The 22553-nt window shown below is 32.7% G+C and overlaps 1 protein-coding gene across 4 annotated transcripts in view; it reads left to right on the forward strand.

Annotated features, from left to right (window-relative positions):
• EIF2A (eukaryotic translation initiation factor 2A) overlaps positions 1–22327 on the forward strand; it is a 35070-nt gene extending 12743 nt beyond the window's left edge. For 3 of the 4 annotated variants that reach the window (XM_039855147.1, XM_039855148.1, XM_039855150.1), the window contains 11 exons: positions 684–802; positions 1775–1874; positions 2220–2302; positions 4947–5020; positions 5155–5299; positions 5481–5597; positions 9434–10005; positions 13325–13438; positions 19362–19493; positions 20461–20526; positions 21152–22321. In XM_039855147.1, the coding sequence (XP_039711081.1) occupies positions 684–802; positions 1775–1874; positions 2220–2302; positions 4947–5020; positions 5155–5299; positions 5481–5597; positions 9434–10005; positions 13325–13438; positions 19362–19493; positions 20461–20526; positions 21152–21217 (1588 nt within the window). In that variant the 3' untranslated portion in view covers positions 21218–22321. Of the gene's footprint in view, positions 1–683; positions 803–1774; positions 1875–2219; positions 2303–4946; positions 5021–5154; positions 5300–5480; positions 5598–9433; positions 10006–13324; positions 13439–19361; positions 19494–20460; positions 20527–21151 lie in introns of all 4 variants that reach the window. The other variant, XM_039855149.1, reaches the window with a different exon arrangement.
• Positions 22328–22553: the final 226 nt, after the last annotated feature.

Raw genomic sequence — 22553 nt, forward strand, 5'->3', positions numbered from 1 at the left:
ATCAAATTATTTAATTTTCTAAGCCCTCAGTTTCACCTTTTGTAAAATGCAGATGATAATACCCATCTTATACAACTGTTGTGAGGTGTAAATGAGAAAATGTATATAAAGTTGTTAGACCAGAACATGGTACATAGAAAGCATCCAAAAAAATAGAAACTGCTTTTATTAAATAATTGTAATTTTTGTCATTTTCATACCACAATAATTCTTATAGTTCTATCTTTTGGAGACTGCTTCTGAGATTATAATAGACATCAAAAATCTCTTTGCTGATTTTCTCAGTTGCTACAGCTTCCATTTACTTAAATTTTATACTCTAGTTTCAGCACATCTGTTTTCTCTTTTGTTTGGTATACCTCAGCTTGTCTGTAAGTTAGCTCTGTTCACTTAAAGGCCTGTTGTTTCCTTTTCAGCTGAAGGTGGAATCATCTGTTGTGTCTTGCTACTAATTCTATGTTATTTCTCAACACCAGCCTTATTTACAGGTCTTTTGGTAAAATGTACACTTTTTTCCGTTAAGGTGTTTATTGGATATTTTTTAAAACTAACCAAAAATTGATTTTTGTGAAAAATGAACTCTTAAGAGTCATCTGTATTTGAAAGGAAGTATGAATGTTTTGGGTAGTGCTTGCTATTATAAAACGTTATTCTGTTGCTGAAGTAATTTCTTTTGAAACCAGAATAAATGTTACCAATGTCACTAACAAGGGACTACTGCACTCCTTCGACCTCCCAAAGGTAATTTGCCTTGAATTCTCGCCAAAAAACACTGTCCTGGCAATGTGGCAGCCTTACACTAGTAAGTACTTTTCAATTATAAAAATATTCTGACATAACCAATTCAATTCAGTGGGTAAAAAAAGAGAGTTTATAACTTTATAAGAAATTAATTAATCTTTATGATAGTAAGTAGTGTGTGAATATTTTTAATCAACAATAAATCTTGTATTCCCCAAATGTGATGTACTTTAAGTAATTTCAACGTATAGTAAGTTACTGAACAGATCCATCATAAGATAGAGGAAAAGAAAAGGCCAAAGGAAATTTTAGGAAGTAAACAACCGTTGGATAGAGATCTCAAAAATTAAGAATAGTAGTAACCTATAAAATGAAAAACATTTAAAATAATCATTATAAAGGAAGGAGGAAGTACAGTAGATACAACTTTAAGAAATATATATGGTATGACAAAGAATAGGAAATGGTGCCATTTTCTAACACATTTAGAGATATAATAATATGTTAAGTGAACATTTTATAAAGCTGTGCTTCATAAATGAGTAATAAAATATTGAGAATTGGTATAAGAGTTTATTTTAAAAAACATTTTCGAATTATGTGTGGATATTGATGGGTAAATATGTGATCATAGTTCCTTATTGGGTTATAAACCTGGGTTTCTTCTTTCAAGAGGCGTAGACTCTAAGGAATATTATAACTATTTTTGTGTATGTGACTTATAGACAAAAGCTTTCATAGTAAGACAATTTAATTCATTTAATAGCAAACCATGTCAAACTTAATAAACAAGAAATCTCTTAAATATTCTTAACTCATTTCAGAAATGCTGAACTTTTGCTCATACAGCTATCATATTGTCATGGCTTTAGAAATGGACGATTAAATCCACAATTAAAGCTAGTGAGGAAAGTTGATTTCAAGCAACTCTCTTACTTCCTCTTTATAATCTTGTTCAAATTTTTTCTGAGAATGAAATTTTTTATACTAGTGTTAAGAGTCAGTTACTGCAAACATATTGTTTTTATTGCAGCTTCTAAAGATGGCACAGCTGGGATTCCTAACCTACAACTTTATGATATGAAAACTGGGACATGTTTGAAGTCTTTCATCCAGAAAAAAATGCAAAATTGGTAAGTAAATGCTTTAAAATACTAATTATTTATAAAATATTTCAATATCTTCATTGTATAATATTTGTTTCTTTGGTATTGGTTTAGAAAATATCTTATCAAACCAAAACCTACATCTTCAAGGATTTTCTATGTAAGAATGTAATACACTTGATTTTTATTTAGTCTTTGAATAAAAATGAACAATATTTTTGTATTACATATGGTGACTAAAACTATTAGTAACTGACATCATATTATAAATATTTTTCCTTAAATAGTAAGCAATATCATAAGTTTTAACGTGTTAGCATGTGATGTAACATTCTGTCTCCATTTTTCTTATATTCTTTCTTTTCAACGTAGGTGTCCATCCTGGTCAGAAGATGAAACTGTTTGTGCTCGAAATGTTAACAATGAAGTTCACTTCTTTGAAAACAACAATTTAAGTATGGAAAGATTTATATTATTATTTACTATAAATACATAATAGTTTTTATTGCCTTATATGGCATCTTAGAGTTCTCCAAAATACCATTAATGTATTAATATTAATGTATTACTGTATATTAACATGTATACTATACATAGTACATATTATATATATAACAATATGTACTATATAATACATATTATATTAATATATAACATATATATTAATAATTATATATATTCATTTGAATAACAAATAAAAATGCTAGTGAAATTTTATAACACAAAGATATTCTTTTATAATAAGTTTTCTAATAGTTTCTATTAAATTAAGACATTTGAATACCTTTCTGAATTTATTTACTACTGAAAGTCTGTGATGCAAATTTTTTAAATGTTTCATTGTGTAGAATTTCAAACATAAAAGTAGACACCTAGTCCTAATAACCATCAACCCATTGCCAATTCTACTTCATCCATACATCTATTCATCTTCCATCTCTCTTATTCTGCTATAGCAAATCCTAGAGATCATATAATTTGACCTGTAAATATTTCAGTATGTATCTCTGAAGGTTAGACCTCTTAATTTTTTTTAACTTGGCCAAAAGACTATTATCAGAGATTATAAAATGCTGGTTTAGTGTTTAAATTTCTGATAATCGCAAATGTTATATATATTTTTTTAAACTTGGGATCCAAATAAGGTTCCTCACATTGCAAGTGACTGATATATCTCTTAAGTTTCTTTTAGCTATAAGTTCCCACCCCATCTTTTTTTTCCCTTGCAGTTTATTATGTAAACAAGGTTACTTGTCTGGTATATTTTCCCACAATTTGAATTTGGCTGTTGTATCCCATCCTATAATTTAACATGTGCATCTATCTCCTTTAAGTAGCTAATTTGGATCTAGAGTTGGTCAGCTTCAGGTTCTTTTTTTTTGAGAAAATGACTACATTATAAGGCAATATTCAGTTCTTTTATCAAGAAGCACATACTGTCTTAGTGTCTTTAATTTTGTAAGATTAGCTGACATTAATGTTCAATGCCTAGATCCATTATTTCATGAGTGGTTGCAAATTGGTGATACTCCGATTACCCTCCTCTCTTTTCATTTATTAGCTGTACTACTTCTGTAAAGAAATTCCCCCGTCTACTATTTGGTTACCTAGTGGTGCCATTTACATAAGAAAGGCAGGATAAATATTCTTTCCTTTTATCACTTTTAATAAATGAGTTCTTTCTCTAGCAATCTTTACGGCAACCAATTAGTTTCCTTAGTTCCCACCCCCATCCTTATGAGCTATGAATTGAAGGATATGTGATGTGTCAATCCATTGCAGTTATTATTGATCTTCAAATTATCCCATCCTTGGTCAATTAGTCTTTAATGACTTTTTTGCTATATGGTAAGACAAGGAGTTCTAGGATTATCATATATATTTTCTATATTACCTAGAATCAGCCAATTCTTCATGATACTCTGGTTTCTTTTAGTGGGAAATAGTATTTGGAGACCACAGTTTGGGTATAGGCGGTTCTTATTGCTACTGTGTTGATCATTGTTTCTAGGCCCTTTATTCCTGTTTTTTTTTTTTAATCTTACATCTGTATTTCCTTTTGCTATTACCAGGAATTCTGGAATTCTGGGGTACCAGGGGTGATAGTTTGAGAATATCACATTCACATAATTATTCATTTGCTTTATTCCACATTAACCACACTATTCTTCGAATAGCAATACCAGCAGTAATACCAATAACTTGATTACTGAAAATAATTTTTAAAAAAGTTTTGCAGTTTCTTTTATCTTTAGACTATCCTATTAGTGACTGTACACTTTTGAATACATTAAAGTAGAATAGGAATTGGTAACTTGATTTACATGTACTAAAGATGGTACACAGGCTGATTTTGAGCGTTATTCACACAATCATTATAGCCATACACTTCATTTTCCCACTTTTGAGACTCATTACTACCCCATTAATTTGGATTCACTTGCATACTTATCTTACTTGCCTCTTCTTGAGCATGCCAAAAGAAGGGGATTGCCAGTTTGGCAATGTTGTATGCTACTTTTTACAGCTGTTGATCTCTGAATTTGAACAAAGAAAGAGGAATAGCTCTTGGTCCCATTAACTAGAGGAGCAGTATTGTTTATAACATGAGTTCTGACTGCCTGACAGAATTAGCATTCAATAAATATCAGCCATCGTTACTCTTGTTGTGATCATCATTATCATGTGATTAGTTACAGAATTTTCATATCCACATTCTACAGTTAGCAGGTCATCTTTTTCCTCAAATGAGCTCTAAAACTACTTTATTTCATAAGTTGAAGAGAAGAGAACTGACATTAATTGAATATCTACTATGGGCCAAGCACTGTGGTCTTAAAAATCAATCCCTGAGAGTTAGGCGTATAATCCTATTACTTGCCCAAAATCACACAACTAGAAATGACTGAGTAAGAATTCAAGTGTAGATCTGTCTGTTCAATGCCATGCTTTTTTCACTCTGTTGCTCTGCCTCACCTACGTGAGATTACAATGAGAAGTATTAGTGTATAATTACATAAACCTTTTATAATGCATTCAGAATTAAACATATCACTGTTGCTTCTCTTATTAACCTAACACCATTTACTTTTTTTTTAGATACAATTGCAAATAAATTGCATTTGCAAAAACTTAATGATTTTATGTTATCACCTGGACCCCAACCATACAAGGTAATTGCTATTTTTGTTCATGTGTAATATTTTGAGATTAAACCTTTTCTTAGTCTTTAGTGACTGTAAAACATGTTCATCTTGGTTTATATGTTTCAAAAAATTAAATAATGATTTATGTTTGTGTATCTTAGGTGGCTGTCTATGTTCCAGGAAGTAAGGGTGCACCTTCATTTGTTAGGTTATATCAGTACCCCAACTTTGATGGACCTCATGCAGCTTTAGCCAATAAAAGTTTCTTTAAGGCTGATAAGGTTACAATGCTATGGAATAAAAAAGGTATGATAAATGTATTTTCTCATTTTGTTTATCACATATTGATTTAGACTTATAATCCTGTGTGTATAGAACAAAATGCTTATTTAATGAAAATTTATGAGTCTTACATTTTTTAATATTTTTTTTATCACCATTAGATTCATTTGTATATTAAATCTAATTAAAGTTTTTACTGTTCTAGCTACTGCTGTATTGGTAATAGCTAGTACAGATGTTGACAAGACAGGAGCTTCCTACTATGGGGAACAAACCCTGCATTACATTGCAACCAATGGAGAAAGTGCGGTAGTACAATTACGTGAGTATTTCAGCAATCTTCCTTTGATAAAAACAGTGATAATAAGAAATACTATGCCATAAAGATGATGTTATCTAAATTCTTGTTCAAGTGATAAACTTCATATATTTTATAACCTTTAAGATAAAATTCCTTTTAATTAAGAAACTTAAATCATCTTTAAAAATACCTTATTTTGACAGAATCCAATTAGTTAATTTAGTTATGCTAACCCTTTATTAGGGAGCATGTTGAGTGAGGTAATTCCATTGTAGTAGCTCCTTTGGGTCTTATTTATTAGGAGAGTACATTGATTTATTCAATTTAGCACTATCTTTAGAACTGAAGAATGTTAGCACTTAATCTTTTATTTGGATGAGCTAAAGTAACTAAAATAATACAGTTTTAAATTCAAGCAGCTCCCTAATTATTTCATTTTGAATTGAACATGTAAAAATAAGAACTTTCCTTATAAAAAACTATGTATTCCATTGAAGTCGGAAACAAAACAAGGATGATTCCCCTTTTCACTATTACTTAACATACTGAAAGACCTAGTCAGTATAACTGATCAAAGTGTATAGATTTAGGGAGGGGGAAAAATGGCGTAGATGATAGAGGCTCTGTTCATTTCTCTGGCAAACAAATCAAAGTTTTGACGAAACAAGGAGCAAATAGCAAGGAAAAATTGCCTGGGATCTAGATGAACAAGCCATATAACTAGGGAGAAATCTAAGAAATCACCCTGCAATGGCAGATGGTAGGACCAGGTGAAGACGCAAGGCTCCCTGTCCGGAGCAGCTGAATGGGACAGAGGAGGCAGCAGCAACAGCTGCAGATACCTCTTAAAGGAGCCGTGTCTGCAAGCAGATTTTTGCGGTGATGGACCTGCTTGCTCTGTGCACCAGTGTCGGTTCGACTACGCAGGGACTTACAAGGCAACATTGAGTTGTCTACGTGAGGGCTGCAGCAAGGCTTGCTTTCTTGCAGAAGTGCTGGCAGTATCCATTGTTCTTCTCTTGAGCCCTACTCCCTCCCAGTGCGTGGACTCAGTGCAGTCATAGCAGAGACACATTAAACTGGATAACAGAGGTTGCCCAAAAGATTCCCTAAAACTCTGCCTCCTCTCACTCGTGGCACCACCCAAGCCACATCAGGTGCTCCTTACTGAGCAGCGCCTAGATTCACACTGGTGGGAACTGGCCTTGGTTTCTGGTGTGGCCTTTTGAAGCAACTATAAGTACAGCATCTGTGGATTGCTTGCTAAATCTTAACAGGTGGCCCCAGAGAGGCACAGGCTGGGGCTAAATTTGGCCTGCAGCTGAACCCCTCTCAGGACTGTGCCACTGGACACCTAATACACAAAGTTGCACTAATAAGACCAAGAGACTTAGGAGCTTTGCTTAGTACATAGAAACAAACACAGAAAAGCAGCCAAAATGGGAAGGCAAGCAGAAACCATATGACGGAACAGAACAGAGATCCAGAAACAATGGAGTCAAGCAATCAAACAAATGCAGAGTTCAAAACACTGATTATAAAGATGCTCAAAGAACTTATGGGAAGTGTAGATAAATTCAGTGAGAACTTCAACAAAGAAATTAAAAAAAAAAAACATAAAAATGGAAATGGAAATTATCAAAGGGAACCAGTCAGAAATGAAGAACACATTATCTGAGGTAAAGAGTATATTGGAATTAATAGAATGAATGAAGAAGAGGATCGAACCACTGATATAGAGGATGAAGAAGCCCAGGACACCCAATCAGAATGGCAAGAGAAAAGAAGCTAAGACAATAATAATAATTTAAGGAGCCTATGGGATACAATTAAATGTAAAAACATGTGGTTAATAGGGGTACCTGAAGGGGAACAAGAAGTTGAAGAGCTATTTGAAGAAATAATGATGGAAAACTTCCCTTAGTGAAGGAAATAGACATAAAACCCTAGGAAGCTCAGAGTTTCAGAAAAGATGAACCCAAAGAGGGTTCATGCCCTCTTTAAAGGCCATAACAACTACACAGCAGTAGCTGATTGTTTCCATTAGAGACACCAAAACACATAATTGAAATGCCAAAAGTTAAATTCAAATAGAGAATCTTAAAAGCAGCAAGAGAAAAGCAATTAGTTACCTACAAGGGAGCATCCGTAAGACTGACAGCTGATTTCTCAAAAGAAACTATGCAGGACAGAAGGATTTGGCACAAAATATTCAACATGATGAAAACCCAGGATTTACGACCAAGAATTCTTTTTCTAGCAAAGCTGTCATTTAGAGTCAAAGGACAGATAAAGAGCTTCCCAGACAAAAAATAAGCTAAAGGAATTTATCAACATCAAGCCAGTAGTACAGGAAATGTTAGAGAGACTTCTTTAAGAAAAAACATGTATCAAAAACATGAATAAAGAATGATAATAACTACATATTTATCAACAAGTACCTCAAATGGAAAAGAATTAAGTGCTCCAGCCAAAAGATAGGGTGGCTAAATTGATAAGAAAATAAGACCCGTACATATGCTGCCTATGGGAGACTCACTTCATATGAAAAGATACACACAGACTAAAAGGAAAGGGATGGAAAAAGATATTGCCTTGATGTACCTAGAAGGTATTACACTGAATGAATTTAGTCAGAGAAAGACAAATATCGAATGATTTCATGTACATGTGGAATCTAAAAAACAGTAACAAAAACGGAAGTGAACTCATAGAGTTTTTTTGAGGGCTACTAAATGGGAGGGGGTTTGGGGGGATGGTGGAAAAGGGCAAAGGGATTAAGAAAGTACAAATGGATAGTTACAAAATAGACATGGAGATCTAAAGTGTAGCATAAGGAAAATAATAATGTAATAAATGTGTAAGGGGGAAGAAGGGCGATCACTAGATTTAGCAGGGTGATCACTGTGGGTTATATATCTCTAATCACTATGTTGTACAAGTGAAACTAATATATTATTGTATGCCAACTATAATTGAAAAAACTCATTGACTTGTACAATGTAAATACGAGCAACTAATTGTCTGTTATATTTCAATAAAGCCAGAAAACAAAAACTATTGATAGTGTAAATTGGTACGACTTCTTTGAAGGACATTTTGATGGTATGTTATCAAGTAAATATGTGCACCTTTGAGCAGGCAGTTTCACTCCTACAGATGCAGAACACTCAGTGGCGTATATGCAGCAAGATTTATAATGGAATACAGTGCAACTGAAAAAGAATCAAGCTGATCTCTATGTGCTTGTATAGAAAAATCTCCAAGCCAGAATGTTAAATGAAACAGCAAAGGTTTAGAACTTTGGGGTTTTTTTTGTGTGTGTGTATGTGTTTAAGAGAGAGATGTTTAATTTCAACAAAAACATTCTGAGAGGATATGCAAGAAATATAACAGAGGGTTGCCTTTGTGCAGAGGGACTTATTCTTGTGGCATGTCTTTTTATATAGTTTATATTTTTATTATTATGTGCATATATTACTACCTCTTTCAATAAAAACTAGTTTGTTAATAGTAACTTATGCTGTTACGAGCCCACATTGCCAAAATGTGAAAGAAGTTAAGATTCATATAAAATAATATTGAATGTTAATTCTAATTGAAAAGTAAAAATTAAAAAATAAATACCTTTAATACAAAAAAATTAAGGTTCATTAGGGGTTCTTAAATAAATTTATGATTACATATTTATCTCCGTAATATATCATATAAATAATTTTAATCTACCATGAAATTTTTGGATTATTTTTGTGGTTATTTTTATTGTTTGATGTGTTTGAGTATTTTGTAATTATAATTTGTGCTAATAAATATTATATAATTCTTTTGCTAATTTAGGTTTCGTATTCTTTTTCTAGCAAAAAATGGCCCAATTTATGATGTAGTTTGGAATTCTAGTTCTACTGAGTTTTGTGCTGTTTATGGTTTTATGCCTGCCAAAGCAACAATTTTCAACTTGAAATGTGATCCTGTGTTTGACTTTGGAACTGGTCCTCGTAATGCAGCCTACTATAGCCCTCATGGGCATATATTAGTACTAGCTGGATTTGGAAATCTGAGGGGACAAATGGAAGTGTGGGATGTTAAAAACTACAAACTTATTTCAAAACCAGTGGCCTCCGATTCTACATATTTTGCTTGGTGCCCAGATGGCGAGCATATTCTGACAGCCACGTGTGCTCCCAGATTACGTGTTAATAATGGGTTTAAGATTTGGCATTATACTGGCTCTGTCTTGCACAAGTATGATGTGCCATCAAATGCAGAATTATGGCAGGTTTCTTGGCAGCCATTTTTAGATGGAATATTTCCAACAAAAACAATAACCTACCAAGCAGTTCCAAGTGATGTACCCAATGAAGAACCGAAAGCTGCAACAGCTTATAGACCCCCAGCTTTAAGAAATAAACCAAACACCAATTCTAAACTGGTAAGTACAGTTTTACTACTTTGGTAAGAAAAGGCTTTTCAGTGTGTGGAGTTCTCTGGATCTTTTTCACATGCATGTTCTTGTTACTTAGTACCTGATTAGAATATAAAGTCTAGGGTAGAATCCATGGAGAACCTGTTGCTGAAAATGGCGAGCAGCTCATATTGCTAGTTTACAAAATGGTTAATTTAAAACAAATCACATACTGCATCTCTGGGAAAGATAGACCTGAGTATGACATACTGGCATTGTAGCTTGTGGGCTCAAATTCAAATGCCTGTCAGGCTAGGCTGATAATGCAAGGCAATGGTGACCAGGAGAGAATGGTGAATGGGAGAGATCATGCCCTCTTTATAGGCCATAGCAACTGCACAACAGTAGTTGATTATTTCCATAGGAGATTTTAGGCCCAGCTTGCCAAAATACTTGCTTTTTCAAGACAAAACAAGTCTGGATGCTTATGTGAAATTTCTTAATTTCTAAAACACTCCTGCTCAAACAAAACACATTTGTTTTCCTCAAGCCATCAGTTTCCACCTCTGTTGTAAAGTTATGACCAGAGTATTGGTCAGATTCTTATCTGCTTTAAAATGTTGTAATTTCAGAGCTCAGGAGAAAGTTTTATAAATGATCTGAATTTCTGTGATGATGTTAAGGAATAAAGTTGCTCTATAAGTCTATTATTAGAAAAGTGATGGTATAATGGGCATAAACTGGGACTGTTCCAAGTAAACAAGATATATAGTTACTTAATTATTAGGCACTCAGGGAAGTAAATACTTTTTCAAAGAACAAATATTCTTATGCTTCCCTTGTGCCACTCCTAACCCTCTCAGAAACAAAAACAAAGGAACAACCTTTCTTCTTCATAAAATGTAGCAATGGTCTTTAACTTCTTGACTTCATTGAAATGTTTAAACATTTTCATTGTATTGTTATTTTGCAAATATACATATAACATATTAAAAATTAAGCCCTGATTGTATTAGATGAGAAAATAAAGTATATTGTAAGTCTTTAGATTTGTCCTATATATATATATTGAGATTTTCCTTACCTAAGGTAAAATCAGAAGTAACTTTAACCTAGCCTGCTTTCTGAATCTGTGTAAGATAGCACAAGAGGAAGAAATTCTGAATTGGTGTATATTGTTATCCTCTAGCCATAAAACTAGTTTGTTTTGGTGGAGAGAGGTAGAGACATTAATATAGAAAGATAATAATTTGAAAATAATGATAAAACCAGGTAAGAACTTGTTAAAACCAACATTTTTTAACATTTAAGATTTCCACGAGGGATGGCTCCATAGTGTAGTGGTTAGCATGTCTGCTTCACACACAGAAGGTCCTGGGTTTGCACCCCAAGTAGAGCCATAGACCATACCCTGGGTGTGCCAGGCCCCGGGCGCACACCACAAGCACATGGAAGGAGACGCCTCGCCTTCAGAGATTCAGTTCTTAAGGGGAAACAGCAACATCCATAGGTCAGGAGTGGAAGTGGGGGGTGGGGAGGGGAATTAAAGAGGGGGGAAGAAAAAGATTTCCACTAAATTTCTGCTTTTGTATGTGACATGGTGGTTATACAATCCTAACAAATCATTTTAGTTGTAACCACTAATGAGATTTTTGTTTGTATCTAATTCCAGAAATTAGGTAAATGACAAAGAAAGTACTGTCAAATACTAGAAACAAAGACATTCTAGTCTATAACTTCACAAAGGAGAGGAGTTACATAATAGAAGGGAGGAAAAAAGAAGGGGTTTTCCCTTTAAAGAAAAAAATTACTTTTTTTATAAGTAAAAATCCATATGTAAATTATACTTAAAGAAGTATTTCTTGGCTTTTCAGAAAACCTTCACTTTTATTATGTGTTTATCACAACAGTTCCATAATAATTGATATAATTGAAGAAACAAATTTTATTAATAAGGATGAACTTGTGTACAATGGTCACCTAGTACTAAAGCAAGAAAAACTTATGTTCTGTAGTAGCAGTGGCTTTTGTTTTGTTTTGTTTTTTATCGAAAATGAAAGTCTGTACATGGCCATATGATGCCCATAGTATGGAAGAGATTTGTAACTCATCCTTTCTTACGTCATTTTTAATTGCTTTGCCATTTTTTGAAATTTTTTGGCTTTCAGCCAAAGCAAGGTACTGTCGTGGAGCCCACTATGGAAAGAATTTCGATGTGTAATACAAATGTTCAGCAAATATTATATCTTAACTAATATTGTATGCAGTGGGCATAAAAAAGGTGAAAGAGGCTTGCACTCCAAATTTGTCTATTCTACAAATGTGGGTTCTTATATATTCCAGTTGCTTCAAGTAGGACATGTACACACATAGAACTTTGATGATCTCAAATAGTTAATGCAGCTGCTCAGATAAAGTCACTTTATGGTTTCTTATTTATTCCTCTGTATCTTAAATGTTTTAGCCCTGCCCATTTCCTCATAGTCGTTTTAATATGAGATCTGTGTTGTATTTGATGTGTTAAGTATAGGAGAGTCTAAGACAGTTAACACTAACACAATAGCAAGATAGAATGAATCAATAAGTAGATAATTTGGGAGTTGAGGATGAGAACATTTGTGTTCTACTCATCAAATTTCGCTTATATAATACAGTGTTATCAATTATAGTCACCATGTTATACAGTAGATCCTCATTGATTCTGTACTTAATTCACCCTCTTTCTGTTGTAGAAAATTGATAGATGGTTATCCAATGATGGAAATGATTGTCTATTTTTGTTGAATAGTCTGACAAGTTAGTTTTTTGTAGGCCTCTTTATCGTGTTAATCCTGGATTTATAATTATGCAGTTAACCCTTCCTATTTGATGTTTTCTTACGGTCTGGTTTAGTTTTTCTATTTGCTTTTATTTTTAATTTTTTAACTTCCAAGTTTGCAAATTAAGATCTAGTGAATAATTCTTTCTGCAAAGAAAACAAATGAGGGAACAAGGTTTCGGTTGGCAGTAGTCAGATCCAAAAAGGTTGCAGAAAAAGCTATTTTTGGAGTCATGTGTCAGTAGTAGTACTAAGAAAAATATTGGCTAAACAAAACTAAAGTAAATTTTGCTGGCTTTTACTTGCCATTTCCCATTAGCTAATCGGAAGATCCTCATTAAGTCCATCCTGGCAGTTGGAGTGTACCTACTACTAATCTGAGTTTTGAAATATTCTTTGCCGGTGATCTTAAAATAAATTTGATTTAAAATAAGTTTATCCTATATTAGCAAAATTGTATAATTTGTTGTATATGTTTTTAAAAACATGGACTCTATTTCAAAATTGTTTATTTTACATTTTCCATAGCATGAGGAAGAACCACCTCAGAATATGAAACCACAACCAGGAAATGATAAGCCGTTATCAAAAACAGCCCTTAAAAATCAAAGGAAACATGAGGCTAAGAAAGCTGCAAAGCAGGTATTTGGGGCATTGATCTTTTCAAAACAGAACAAACAAAAGCTGTTAAATTAGCTTTAAGCCTTAAAGTTTTATAGTTCTGAAGACTTGACTGATAATGTTATAAAATGTAGTTGGAGTTAGACTTTGTCAGAATGTCTTTGTTTTGTGTTTGCTTATGGATTTTTAAGTATTTCCTATGTGTATCATAAGGAATCAAGGAAACTGGATCTGACCTTAAAACCTGAAACCCTAATGGGATTATGATGTATGTTATTTGCTGTAGACCTTTTTAATGGAGACTTCGTGAAGTGGTATAGTTTGCTTTATAGAAAACTTGTGTTCGTTAAGAGAGATCAGAAACTACATGACTGTAAAGTCATTTTATCAATCAATATTATGTTACTATAGGAAATTATTCAATTTGGAATCTAAACACCAAAAGTACCCAACAAGGTAGTTGATCTAAAATGGTATTTTACATAATTTTTGTAGTTGACAAACCACATCATTATAATTGACAAATTGTATGGCTTATATAGTGATAGTGAGATCAGCTGGACTGAGACTATCTGGTTAGTGAAGCCGTGGTGACTACATATTTGAGAATCAAGCAATGCAATCTTGCTGGTAATGCTTGAATTTTGACTGTTCTAGCTTGCTTATGTGTTTCGGTAAGCAAGTAATTGTTTTAACGTATAGAATTGCATATGCAAACATATTCTACTAAAAATCTGGGCTTAAAATATCAGCATATTCTTTTGTAGTTAATATAGTTTATCTCCAGAAATATCTTTAAATAGCTTTAAATATCACTGAAATACAAAGGATAATACAAAAATACTATGAGAAATTATACAACACCAAATTTGATAATCTTGGAAAAAATGGACAAGTTCTTAGAAACATACAGTCTTCTTAGACTGAATCAAGAAGAACTGGAAAATCTAAATAGACCAATCAGTAGTATGGAAATGGAAACGATCATCAAAAACCTACGAAAAAGTAAAAGTCCAGGACTAGATGGCTTCACCAGCAAATTCTACTAAACATTCAAAGAAAATTTAATTACCTACTCTCCTCAAACTCTTCCAAAAAAATCGAAGAAGAAGCAATACTTCCTAACTCATTTTATGAGGCCATTATGACTCTGATACCAAAACCTGGTAAAGATAACACAAAAAAATGAAAAAAAACTATAGACCAATATCTCATGAACACAGATGCAAAAATCCTAAATAAAATGCTAACAAATTGAATACAACAACACATTCAAAAGATTATACACATGATCAAGTGGGCTTCATCCCAGGGGCACAGGGATGGTTCAACATATGCAAATAAATTAATATGGTATACCATATAAACAAAATAAAGACTAAAAATAGGATCAAGTCCAATAGATGCAGAAAAAACGTTTGACAAGATACAACATCCATTTATGATTAAAACACTTAATAAAATGGGTATAGAAGGAAAGTACCTCAACATAATAAAGGCCATATATGACAAATCCTCAGCTTACTTAATGGTGAAAAACTAAAAACCTTCCCTCTAAGATCAGAAACCGGACAAGGCTGTTGGCTACCACCTCTGTTATTCAATATAGTATTGAAAGTCCTAGCTAGACCAGTCAGGCAAGAGAAATAAATGAAAAGCAGTCAAATAGGGAATGAATTGTTACTTTTTGCAGATAACATGATTCTTTGTATAGAAAACCCTAAAGACTGTACTAAAAAACTATTAGAAATAATAAATACAGTAAAGTTTGAAGATACAAAATCAATGTTCAAAAATCCATGAATTTTCAGAAAAAGAAATGAAAAAAAAAATTCCTTTTGCAATTGCTGCAAAAAAAGAATAAAATACCTAAGAATAAACCTAACGAAACATGTGAAGGACCTATACAGTGAAAACTATAAGACATTTTTAAAAGAAATTGAAGATACACAAAGAAATGGGAAGATCTTCCTTGTTCTTGCATTGGAAGAATCAACTGAGTTTATGACCTTATTACCTAAAGCATTATACAGATTTAATGCCATCCCCATCAAAATCCCACTGGCATTTTTTAAAGAAATAGAACAAAAGCCATCAAATTTGTGTAGAAGCACAAAAGACCGGGAACAGCCAAAGCCATCCTGAGAAAAAAGAACAAGGCCGAAGGTATCACTGCCTGATTTCAACTATACTACAAAGCAAAAATAATTGAAACAGCGTGGTATAGGCAGAAAAATAGAAACACAAACCAATGGAACAGATTTGAGGGTCTAGAAGTAAACCAATGTTTATATGGGCACATAATTTTCACCAAAGCCCAAACCATACAATGGAAAAAGGAAAGTCTCTTCAATAAATGGTGCTGGGAAAACTGGAAAGCCACCTGCAAAAGAATGCAACTAGACTGTTGTCTATCACTACACACCAAAATTAACTCAAAATGGATTAAGGAACTAAATATAAGACCTGTAACAATAAATTGCATAGAAGAAAACATAAGAACTAAACTCAAGGACCTTGGACTTAAAGAGGATTTTATGAATTTGACCTCAAAGGCAAGGGAAGTAAAAGCAAAAATAAATGAATGGGACTACATCAAACTAAAAAGCTTCTGCACAACAAAAGATACCATCAACAAGGCAAAGAAAGAACCATCCAAATGGGAGAATATATTTGCAAACAACACCTCCGATAGGGACTACTATCCAAAATATATAAAGAACCGATACAACTCAACAATAAAAAAAAAAAAAATCCAATTAAAAAGTGGACAGAGGACCCGAACAGTCACTTCTCCCAAGAAGACAATAAAGTGGCCAACAGATATATGAAAGGCTGCTCAGCTTCACCTGCTATTAGGGAAATGCAAATCAAAACTACAAAGAGATACCACCTCACACCTGTTAGAATGGCCATCATCAACAGGACAAGTAATAAAAAGTGTTGGAGAGGTTGTGAGCCAAAACGAATCCTAATGCACAGCTGGTGGGACTGCAAATTGGAGGTTCCTCAAAAAACTAAGAATTGATCTACCATGTGATCCGGCAATCTCTCTACTGGGTATTCACCCCAAAGACTTGAAAACCCATGTCCGAAAAGATACTTGCACACCAATGTTCATAGCAGCATTATGCATGGTGGCCAGGACATGGAAGCAACCAAAATGTCCTATGATAGATGATGGGATAAAAAGATGTGGTACATATATGTAATGGAATATTAGCCATAAGAAAAGATAAAATACTGTCATTTGCGACAACATCGATAGATCTTGAGATAATCATGCTACAAGCAAAATAAGGCAGACAGAAAAGTTGAAAACCATACGATTTCACTCATGTGGGATATAAAACTGAAAGCAACAAACGAACATGACAAACAGAGACTCATGGACATGGACTGTGGGTTAGTGGTTACCAGAGGGAAGGTAGATAGGGGTAAAAGGGATCTAATATTTGGCGGAATGAAATCTAACTTTTGGTGGTGAACACACAATGCAATATATATACGACATACTGTTGAATTGTGCACTTGAAACTTATTTGATTTTATTAATGTCACCCAATAATTTTTAATTCAAAAATTAAATAAAGTCTAAATCAGGGATAAAAAAATTTAGACTTTCTTAAAGAGAACCCTCATTCTTCTTTTGAAAAAACAATCAGTGCTATTAATTTAAAACATAATAATTACAAAAACACCACCACCCCACCCCACCCACCCACACCAGAAATCACCCACATGTATTATTTTCTAAAGATGACACTACTAATCTATCGTTTATGGAGTTGCGCTTTGCATGTTTTCCCAGTGATGGCAAAAGTTTTCTACTTGGAAGAGAATCCTTTCAGTATTCATTTTGAGATGAATACTGGGCCGGAGTTAGTAAAAGTTATGGCTGTGCTATAGAACAACAGTAAATGGTCTGTGACAGTATCTCTCTCTGGCCATACTTTCTCAGCCCTGACTCCTAATTAAGTAACCAAAGGAGTCAGAGGTATGTAATCTGAGTACCGGTGATGGTTTTATAAGCTTGTCTTATAAGCTTGTCAACTGTACCAAAAAGAATTGAAACTAAAAATTCAAACTTACAGTGTATGTTTCCTTTCTCAGAATGACCAGAATTTAAGTATAATAATGCAGATATTTTAACTTATTCTTGGCTATTTAAAATATAATAGAAAATTAAATTTCATATTTTACTTTAATAGTTTTTTACATTTATGACATTAACCTTTCTAGTAGAAAAGTATTCTCAACTTACAAACAATTAAATTTAAAAAATTTTTCTCTGATGTCGGAAGTGAATTTTGATAGGCAAACTATCTCTTCTTTTATCCACTCTTCTTTAATTTTTTTATTATGAAAAACACCAAACTGCATGTTATTAGAACTTACAGTCTCCCTAAGAGTAGAAACAAAATCGTTTCTTTCTGAATACTCTGTTAAAGTGCTTAGTATTATATTTGCACATAGATAGTAACAAATTTACATTTGTTGTATTGGAGTGTACAACAAAAGTACAGCCAACATGACTTTAAAAAGTAAAAGTGGTTCTTAATTTTGTCCTGTCTAAAAACTCTCAGACAGACATTTTTAGATTTAGAGATTTAGAAGTGATATCTTTTCCATTTCCCCTCTGGGATGCTTTGGGAATTCAGAGTATTCCATGCAGAACTCTGAGTAAGAGGTTTTGAATTCTTGGGGTTCTATGTATTCCACTGGGAACTCTATGAAGAAGTAGAAACCCTACCTTGAAGCCAATAAAGACTTAAATAACTTTTCCCTCCTCTTGTCAAAACATACATCTTGTCATAATTACAAAAGGAGAGTCTTTTTTTTTTTTTTGCTCTTTAATTTATTTAGCATGTGCAATAAAGCACATATTATGTTGGGGGCACAAGTAGAAGAGTGAACAAGGAAACCTCAGGTACAGTCTAATGGGGAATAGTTGCAATAGAGATACATACCACATGTGCGACTAATCTGATCACTTGGGAGATGGAGAATTTGCTAGGAAGCCTAAGGATAAAGTAGGGTCAGTGAGATGACCTGAAGGTGGAGAATTTGCTAGGAGGCCTAAGGATAAAGTAGGGTCATGAGATGACCTGAAGGTGCTCTAGGCAAAAAGAACAGTAAACAAGAGAGGGAAATACAAAGGCTGGAAAACAAGAGTTCGCATCACCTTAGGGGAAATAAAAATGGTTCAGAATCAGTGGTTCCTTGGTTAGGAGGGATGAGCCTTGAAAGGTCATCAGAGGTCAGATCACATTGAGAGTTATTAATATAGTATCTCTTTCAAGGGGAAAAAGTTTTCCATGGCACTTTGTTGCAGTGCTGAATTGATCTGATTATAAATAAAGCTCTATAGGATTTATCCTGTAGCATTATCTATTATACATACTCGATCATACATACTCATTATACTTTTAGAGGACATCACAAGAGTAAACTTCAAATACCTTAATAAGAAAAGCCCTCTTACATTTCCAAAACATCCATATAGTGGCATCTCACAAAATATCCAGAAATTTTGAATGCTTGTTGGCTGATACAGAAACCTGGTTTTCTCTACTAGGTTATTTTATTTCTTTTCATTTGTCATTTTATTATGTTACTAACATAATAAATATTTTTAAAATCTTATTGTTATGTTACTTTAAATTCTAGGTCTAGCACAGTGTTCCCTATGACAATTGCATAGTAAAAATCTTTTGGGTATATCATTATACTGTGATTTTTTTTAAGCTGCATTGTACTTATTATTGGACAACGTAGCATACATTATGAAACCTTCAGTTCAGATCCTATCTTTATGTAAAATGTAGTAGAAAAGATAGACTCACATTTTGGTTTCTGCATTTTATATACCCAGGCCATTTTGGTTGAAATACTTTAGTGTTTTCATTTTAGAAAATTGAATTTTTGAAAATATTTCCTGTAGGAAGCAAGAGGTGACAAGAGCCCACCAAATTTGGCACCTACTCCTGCCGCACAGAGCTCAGCAAGAAATACTCTCTCTCAGTCAATTTCTGGAAACCCTGAGGTGGACAAAAAAATCAAGAACCTAAAGAAGGTGAGAAATTTAAATGAAAATCAGATGTATTATTGAAAGAACTACATGGGAATTATATAATGAAAGTAATATTTAGTTGCCCAAAAACAGACATCTTAAGAAGTTTGTCACATTTCTCATTGCTTTCTCACTCTGAAATGCTGTAACTGAGGAATGGCGCAGATTTAAATTCTATTCACAAATGTTTAATGACTACTAGTCTTTTTATTGATTTTTGGACTAGTAAGAAATAATATACAGAAATATGCTGAACACTTTTATACTCCATATTTAATTAGACACTTGTGAGATAGATAGGAACAGATCTTTACCCCAGTTTCAAAGATGAGGAAACATAGACAAAAGAAGTTTATTAACTTGTCAAAGTACAACAAGTTTGTGGAAGTAAAACTAGGTATCCAGAGCCCTTCTCAGGCTGCACTATGAAGTTTCTTTTAAAGCCAAAGATATCAGTACAGTAAGGTGTTAAAATAAATGGTGAAATTGGTGATATATTTACATACATACATTAAAAGCTTGGAAAATATTTCACTAAATCCCATATTGGTTTTTTTTTCAGAGTCAGAGCATATTTATTTATTTTTAATTTTTCAGTTACAGTTGACATTCAATATTATAGTTTCGGGTGTACAGCATAATGATTAGACATTTATATAACTTACAAAGTGGTCCCCCTAATAAGTCCATTACCCACCTGGTACCATACACAGTTATCACAGTATTGTTAACTATGTTCCTTATGCTGTACTTTACATCCACCCATACTCTTCACATCTAATTTTACATTTACTTTTAAAAAGTAGTTTACCTTAGCATTTTAACAGACTATTCCTGATATAAATGTTAGATAATTGATTCTCCTTATTCAGGTTTCACATTCATATGATGTCGTTAATAAGAAAATTTTCACTCTAAAATAACTTATTCTTTCTTCCTCTTTTTTTTCTCATGTGTTTGATGTTTGCAGAAACTGAAAGCAATTGAACAACTGAAAGAACAAGCAGCAGCTGGAAAACAACTAGAAAAAAATCAGGTCTTTTCTGCATTTTTGATTTGGGCTCATAGTCACTACTATCCTTCCTCTTTTTATTATAAGCAATTGTATAATTGGGTAAAAGAGCACATAGAATTAAAAACTTCTTTTGAAAACCATATGCCATATATTTTTTAATATATTTTTAAATATATGGCATATGGTTTTCAAAAGGATGGGGGAGACATGATGTAGATCATGGTGAATGAGAAAGTTACTATTTCTAACAGGCATGTTAACGCTATTGCTCCTGAAAATAAAGGCAATTTATTATGTTAGACAAATATAAGAGTTTCTTCCTTTCTATATCTCAGGCTGCACTGTCCTATTTGCCCCTTTCCTTCCTCCTTTCCTCAATACTCTTAAGCCCAAGTATAGAATGGAAAATTTACTAGACCTAAAGGAATGCAGTAAGACAGCTTCTGTCCTTTGCCCCTTGATTCATACCAGATAACAAATTAGAACTTGCTTTTAGTCTACATTTTTACCATTTTATCTGTTTACCAGTGGATCTGGTAAAGTGTCAGAAATACTCTCTAAATTTTTCTTCTTTGCTATTTTGGCTATAGATCCAATAATTATTTTATTTCCTATTTAATAACTTTGTTGTTTTTAACTTTTCTAGTTGGAGAAAATTCAAAAAGAGAAAGTTCTCCTCCAGGAGCTGGAAGATTTGGAATTGGATATTTAAAGGTTCATGGAAAGCAAGTTGGTTGTCAGAAATTAGTGCAAACACATCTTCTGTTAAGCTCATTGATATATACGGAATATTATATGCCCACATTTAATGTTCATTTATAATTTTAATCATTCAAAATACTACATATGTTCGAAATTATTTAATAATGCCTATTAAATTGATTTTTGCTTCCTGCATCCTCTATCATGTCAACATATGATATAAAAAAGTGAATTTTCTAGCTAAGCTTGACCGATTGAAAGACAGATGTCATCGTTTTTTTTAGTAGGAGATAGTATTTACCATATAAATAAAGACCTTTCAAATTTAATCAATTTTGACTTTGTTATAAGTTTCTCAAGAAGTCCTTTATTAATTTACAAAGCAAGTTTGGGAAAATTGTCCTTTGAATATATAATATGGCTTTCTTGATCCTAAAATATCAAAACTAAAGAAATCTTTAAAAATCAGATTGTAGTAAAATATGTTAAATTGTTTATATTGTTTGTATTATTTGAAGTAAAGTTTGCTTAGTTCTAAAGTATAGACTTTAAAAATAGAAAATACTAAAATATTTTATTTTGATATTTCAAATAATAAATGTAGTAATCTAAGGGTGAGGTAAATATTTTCTAAACATAAACTATGATTGTTTTGATTGTCTTTTCATATGACCGAAAAAAGATGTAATGATAATCCAAGATACTTGACTATCAAAACTAATTTATATTTGGTTTGGGAGTCTGTTAACGATTAATTTTTTTCATCAGGTTTACATTTGAAATTATTATTTCATTTGCATTGATACAGGTTTTTATTTCCCAAAACCTGATAGGTGAAAGAAAATAATCTAGAAACACTTTGAGAGAGACATATAAACAGATAACTGAGTTTACTGATGCCTCAAAGTATCTATAAGATTTGGTAAAGACCTAATGCATTAACATTGAGTGGTATTTTAAATGTTTTGCGTGTGGATTGTGTGTGCATGCATACTCATGTCCATATAATTGCTTTCAACATTAATTTATTTCTGCTAATAGAAACTGATGCAGAGAAATTACTTTTACAATATATTTTTTAAATTGTTTTTCTAATAAACTGTTAAATAATGCATCCTGAGACAGCGTAATTTTTTTTTTTGGCTTAGCAGTTTAACAATTTTTTAAATTAATTACTATTTATGACAGTTTACATTCGACTTATTAATCATTTTAAAATGTTTATCAGAGGCAGTATCATTGAACTTTTTGATTTAGTCAGATGCTTTTTAATTGTTCAAGGCTGACTGTTCCTACCAAAATTCTTAGACTTTTTTGTTTTAGAAGTTTTTTTTGTATCTGTAATG

This window comes from Pteropus medius, unplaced genomic scaffold (assembly GCF_902729225.1).
Source record: "Pteropus medius unplaced genomic scaffold, Ma_sr-lr_union100, whole genome shotgun sequence".
NCBI classification, from domain to species: Eukaryota; Metazoa; Chordata; class Mammalia; order Chiroptera; family Pteropodidae; genus Pteropus; species Pteropus medius.